The following is a 5,725-nucleotide window of genomic DNA, read 5'->3' on the forward strand; positions in this document are numbered from 1 at the left end:
AAATTACAATAAATACATTGCAAAAAAATAAAAAATAAATAAAAATTACATAAATATATAAATAAATACAGTTGCAGTGATGTTTTTAAGACCCATTTTGATTATGTGCTAGTGAATAGGTTAAGAGAAAACTCTTAGCTAAGAACTTTTCCTGCTATTTAGTAGAACTCTTAGTGGTAAGATAAAATGTTTTGTGAATACGGCCCCAGACTTAATTAAGCCCGGGTGTCCCAGACACCCATAAATCTATAAATTTATACTCTACTAAGCGTACTTCAATACCTGTTCGAGTCAGCCGACATCTCGGCCTGTTTTGGGGCACTATCACCTAATACTAAGCTCTTTAGTGCTCCTCACCTCCACTAAACACTATCACTATAGTATAGAAGTAAGATCTCTAGTGCTTAGTTTGCTGCAGCCTAAAAACCAAACAGACTCCAGACTATGCCTCAGAATATGCTTTAATCACGGCCGGGAGAGTTCTCATCAATTCCAGAGAATCTCTCCCCGAACAAAGGAATACAGCAGGTTTTATAGGATTTCAGGTACACTTCACACTCAGTATGGCATGATCTATTACTCATTATCATAAATTTAGATTTAAAACAACTGAATCACAAGATCATCAAAAGAATGTCTCAGGGTTAATAGTTCTGATTACTCAATAGGTTAAAACAATTCCTCAAAGACTATTTTTTTATCCTCAGCAGGATGCTGCCTAGCCAGCACAGCAGAATTTTTCTGAATAACAACACTCAGTCCTAGTGACTATTTCTCTATTTCAAAGTTAGATTATTATTAGGCCTGAAATGTTAGTTCATTATTAATTAGTTCAAAAATTCTTCACAGATCCTGAACACATACTAAATTTTTGAATCATCATGTCCCTATCATCAGACAGGTCATCAGTTATATAATGTCCTAAGTATTTAGCCTCATCACATACTTTAAAGGGATAGCTCACCCAAAAATGAAAATTTGATGTTTATCTGCTTACCCCCAGGGCATCCAAGATGTAGATGACTTTGTTTCTTCAGTAGAACACAAATGATGATTTTTAACTCCAACCGTTGCCGTCTGTCAGCCGTATAATGCATGTCAATGGGAACTTCATCTATAAGAGGAAAAAAAAAACATGCACAGACAAATCCAAATGAAACCCTGTGGCTTGTGACGACACATTGATGTCCTAAGACACGAAACGATCGGTTTGTGTGAGAAACCGAACAGTATTTATATAATTTTTACCTCTAATACACCACTATGTCCAACTGCCTTGAGCATCCGGTGAGTGAGGTGTGAAATCGCGCTCTGATGATGGAAGTGATGTCTCACGCGTATCCGTCAATGGGTGCGAGACATCACTTCCGATTGACAGACGGCAACGGTTGGAGTTAAAAATCATAATTTGTGTTCTACTGAAGAAACAATGTCACCTACATCTTAGATGCCCTGGGGGTAAGCAGATAAACATCAAATTTTCATTTTTGGGTGAGCTATCCCTTTAAGGACAATACCAGACAAAGATAAGTCAGGATATGCATTTTATGTAAGCGCTTTACAAATAAAATTCATTTGCCTTAACATTTTATTCAATGGCCATGTCATATTTTCGCTTCCTCTCTCATTCTTTCTGTGATGTTATAGCAACAACTTCTGGAAAAGAAGAAGCAGCTGCTGGTGCAGATGGGAGAGGCTCAGGAGCTCAAGGAACATGTGGACCGGCGTGAGCAGGCCGTGGGCAGGGTGCTGGGATGTTGCCTGACCCCAGAACAGATGCGCGACTACAGTCACTTTGTGAAGATGAAAGCGGCCCTACTAGTAGAGCAGAGGCAACTGGATGACAAGATCAGGCTCGGCGAGGAGCAGCTCAGGGGACTTCGAGAGAGCCTCGGCCTGGGGCTGGGGGTCGGTCTGGGATACGGGCATTACTGAGAAGGGCTTTAAATAATAGACATTATTTTAAGATTACTGTTTGTATGTCTAACAGGATTCGAATTGGACTTTGTACTGAAAAGACATTGTACTGCAGTATGTTTCAAAGAACGGACATTGCATTGATTTAACAATTGAGTACAGAAGAGCACAGAATGATGTTAAATTTAACTAAAACACTACTTGAAGTTGTCTGTTAGGACTTCAGCTGCACTAAAGTTTGCGCTTCCTCAGTTAACCTCAGTCACCGCCAAAGAACGCATGTGTGCGTATACTTCTCATTGAATACAGCAGGGGGAGTGTCCATGCACTGCTATTTATTTATTTATGTGTGTATATAATCATACACACAATATATATATCTCTGTCAGTAAATTAGAGAAACCTGGATTCAAGGTCACATTGCTTTAACAGTAATTTACAGCCTTTCTCTGCTGCACGTATCTGATTTCATTCCATTCTTTGGCATGGTTTCGTTTAAAATGTTTTTTGAAGTATTTTATGTACATTAATAAACGTGTACATAGTGGATGCTAAAGTGCGTCTTTAAGTCACAGAAGTTTCATTCTGTCATAACTGGAACTTTTCTTAAATGAAACATTGTGGCCTATTATTGCAGTGTTTTCAACAAGTGACCTTTTTATACTTACATTTCATATTTAGTATGCCTTATAGTACTTGTTACACCTTTCTCAGATAATTATTATTGCCAAAGATAAAGTTTATGTCTTTGTGAACATTAGAATATAAATGTGCTGTGCCTGTTTTGAGGAATGACATGCATAAATGTTTTGAGAAGACCAGCCTTGCCTTACCAAAGCCCTTATATAGACATGTTTTCTTTGAATGAGAGTTTTAGTTAAATGAGATGCACTGTGTTTAACCTTATGTATCATCTCACACGCTGACATTGCAACTTTTGAGGCGATTGCTACTAGATTTCCTTATCTTTTTGAGAAACTGGACATTTCTCTTGAAGGAAGGAGAATGCTGCTTCATTGACCATTTACCGCCTTGAAAGTCTTTTTTATTTTTGCAAAACAAAGGAACATGAGATGAAGATTAAGGAAAGATTAAGAGTGAGATATAGTTGATTTGTATTTGAAGGGTTTGCTGTATAGGAATGAAGAATGAATGTAAGTATTTGGTTTCAAAAATGCAGAACAAGAAGGCAAATGTGCCTTAGTGCTTATTTTTGCTGTTTTAATTTTTGCTTTACTTTGTATAAAAGTTATAGTTTATTTACTATAAACTCTTGTTCATTTGTTGTATCATACATTGTAAACAGCTGGAGATGAAAGGAAATATTTGGTCTATTGATAATTTCATCCTGTTTTTTTTTTTTTTTTTTTATTAAAAAGATTCACCTGTACAATTAAAAATATCTTATCACAGTTATGCCTCAGTTCATTCTGAAAAAGTTAGGAAAATAACATTTTAGGGACTTGACATGCTGTGTGGTGTTGCATGATATACTCCCAATATTTTGCTAATTTATAATTATGCATGAAGATTTTAGAGGCTGTGGAGTATTTGTATCATCATCATCGCACTGTCTGTTTGAACATTAATAATCATTCTAATGTTTGAGATGTGACTTAATAGGTTAATAGGTTGTCTTTACGTAATTAATAATTAACGAGGGTGTTGATTGGATGCAAACGTGAGCTTGAAGCTGGCGGGAAACGTAAACAATAAATAAAACGTGCAAGCGTTGTTTACTCGCAGCTCTTCATTGCTGGATTACAGTAAGATACAAGATGTTTGTCTTTGCACGAGCTCTCAGAAGCAAGAGATTTCCTTTCAGACAGCAAGCCTTTACCCAGCGTTTCTACATTACCTCTAAATCTTCAAAAAGCAACGTCGGTGCTGTGGTAAGTTCAACGGGAATGCAATAATAAAGGGAAATAAGAGGATTTTTCATTAAATAGTTTTTCCGAACAATTTTTCTACATAAGAATTTTCACTTGTTTTGATGTTTTAAACATTATAACAACGCCATTAGCTCATGTTTCCGCTCTTTGTGTTGGCGTTCAGATTGTTGAAGCCATGATTCATTCAATTAATTTGAGACCGGGAGCCTGGAGCAATGGGCGTGCCGAAAGAAGAATCGGTACAACTGAAACTACCCCCAACTCTATGGTCATGTCGCAACTCTCTCTATATGGCTCTGCCCTAACCCTACCCCCACACCCTGACAGACAGCTGTGTCGACCAATCATAAAGGTCTTACTTCACGCCCCTACCTTTCGGCACGCCCATCGCTCCAGCCTTCAGTTATCCCTACTTGGCTAATTTAGAATCTAAATTATTATTTAAATGGTTAGTTCACCTATTTATATGAAATGATGTCATTAATTACTCACCCTCATGTCATTCCACACCCGTAAGACCTTCATTCGTCTTCGGAACACAAATTAAGATATTTTTGGTTGAAATCCAATGGTTCAGTGATAGCCAGCAATAACGTTTCCTCTCTCAAGATCCATTAATGTACTAAAAACATATTTAAATCAGTTCATGTGAGTACAGTGGTTCAATATTAATATTATAAAGCGACGAGAATATTTTTGGTGCACCAAAAAAAATAAAAAAAAATAACTTATTTAGTGATGGCTGATTTCAAAACACTGCTTCAGGAAGCTTCGAACTGCTGAAATCACGTGACTTTGGCGCTCCGAACCGCTGATTCGACACAAAAGATTCATTACGCTCCGAAGCTTCATGAAGCAGTGTTTTGAAATTGGCCATCACTATCCACAAGTTTCCTACGCCCCATGAGGCCTTGCGTCAAACGTGGGAGCGTCTTCCGGTTCGAAGTAAACAAGCTGGACGTGACACTCATTCATTCAACAGTTGACAGTCATTCAAGATTTAACGATCCAAACTTGCAAACGTTTGTTTTTTACTTAAAGATTTAAGATTCCAGCATCAATATTTGAACAATGTTTTACAATAAAAAAATGTTACAGTAATAGTAATTTATGTCAGGAGTGCACATCAATCATGCTAAATCTAACTGATATTTATATTGACATAAAAAGAGAACACAGACCTATTCAGTTAGGCCTGCTTCCATTTATTTGCGATCACAAGAATGCAAAAAACAACTCCACTAAAGCTTTTAAATCCAAAGGCTTACATATTTAGAAATATATTGATAACATACACTATGTTTACGTCACTTTTCTGAGCATTTCTATTGATTTTCCTCTAAATTATGCGATGATTGCAATCTGAGGATGTTTGCGATCTCTGTCTCACTATTATGATATCCTTTCAGCCAGAGCAACAGAGGGAGCTCATGAGAAGACAACAGGAGTTATGAGTTATACGAGTTAACCGGAGTGTGTGAATCTGTGAAAGATATGCATTTGTTAGGAATCAACAGGCACAGGGAAGAGGCATAAAATATTAAACCAAATAAATACACGATTATAATCACATAAGAATTGTCTTCATTCCTCAAGCAGTCTCTGATATTTTCCATAAACGTGTGTATTTATTATCGCAATGGTTAACAGAAGTAGCCTTTAGCATCGCATATATGACAGTGGAAACGCGACTGGCTCTGGCACACGCGACACGTTAGGAGTAAAATATCACATCATAAGGCTTTGGTGCATCAGTGACGTACAGACAGCGGTTTGTTCAAGTATTGCAGGGTCAGGATGCTCTAGTCATGCAGCAGCACTTTAGTGGAAGGTCAGTAAAGTAAAGAGCAATTAAGGGCACAAAAACTGTTTATTGTATTGTGGTATTAATGTAGTAAACTGAGATGTTGCCCCTG

At 37.3% G+C, this 5,725-nt stretch overlaps 1 protein-coding gene across 3 annotated transcripts in view; it reads left to right on the forward strand.

Annotated features, from left to right (window-relative positions):
- Positions 1 to 3,325, forward strand: part of shroom4 (shroom family member 4) — a 71,527-nt gene extending 68,202 nt beyond the window's left edge. Inside the window, exon 10 of one of the 3 annotated variants that reach the window (XM_067401533.1) lies at positions 1,648 to 3,325. In XM_067401533.1, coding sequence (XP_067257634.1) covers positions 1,648 to 1,935 — 288 coding nt within the window. In that variant the 3' untranslated portion in view covers positions 1,936 to 3,325. The remainder of the gene's footprint in view (positions 1 to 1,647) is intronic. The other 2 variants (XM_067401534.1, XM_067401535.1) reach the window with 2 other exon arrangements.
- The last annotated feature ends 2,400 nt before the right edge of the window (positions 3,326 to 5,725 follow it).

Source organism: Chanodichthys erythropterus, chromosome 11 (assembly GCF_024489055.1).
Source record: "Chanodichthys erythropterus isolate Z2021 chromosome 11, ASM2448905v1, whole genome shotgun sequence".
Classification (NCBI taxonomy): Eukaryota; Metazoa; Chordata; class Actinopteri; order Cypriniformes; family Xenocyprididae; genus Chanodichthys; species Chanodichthys erythropterus.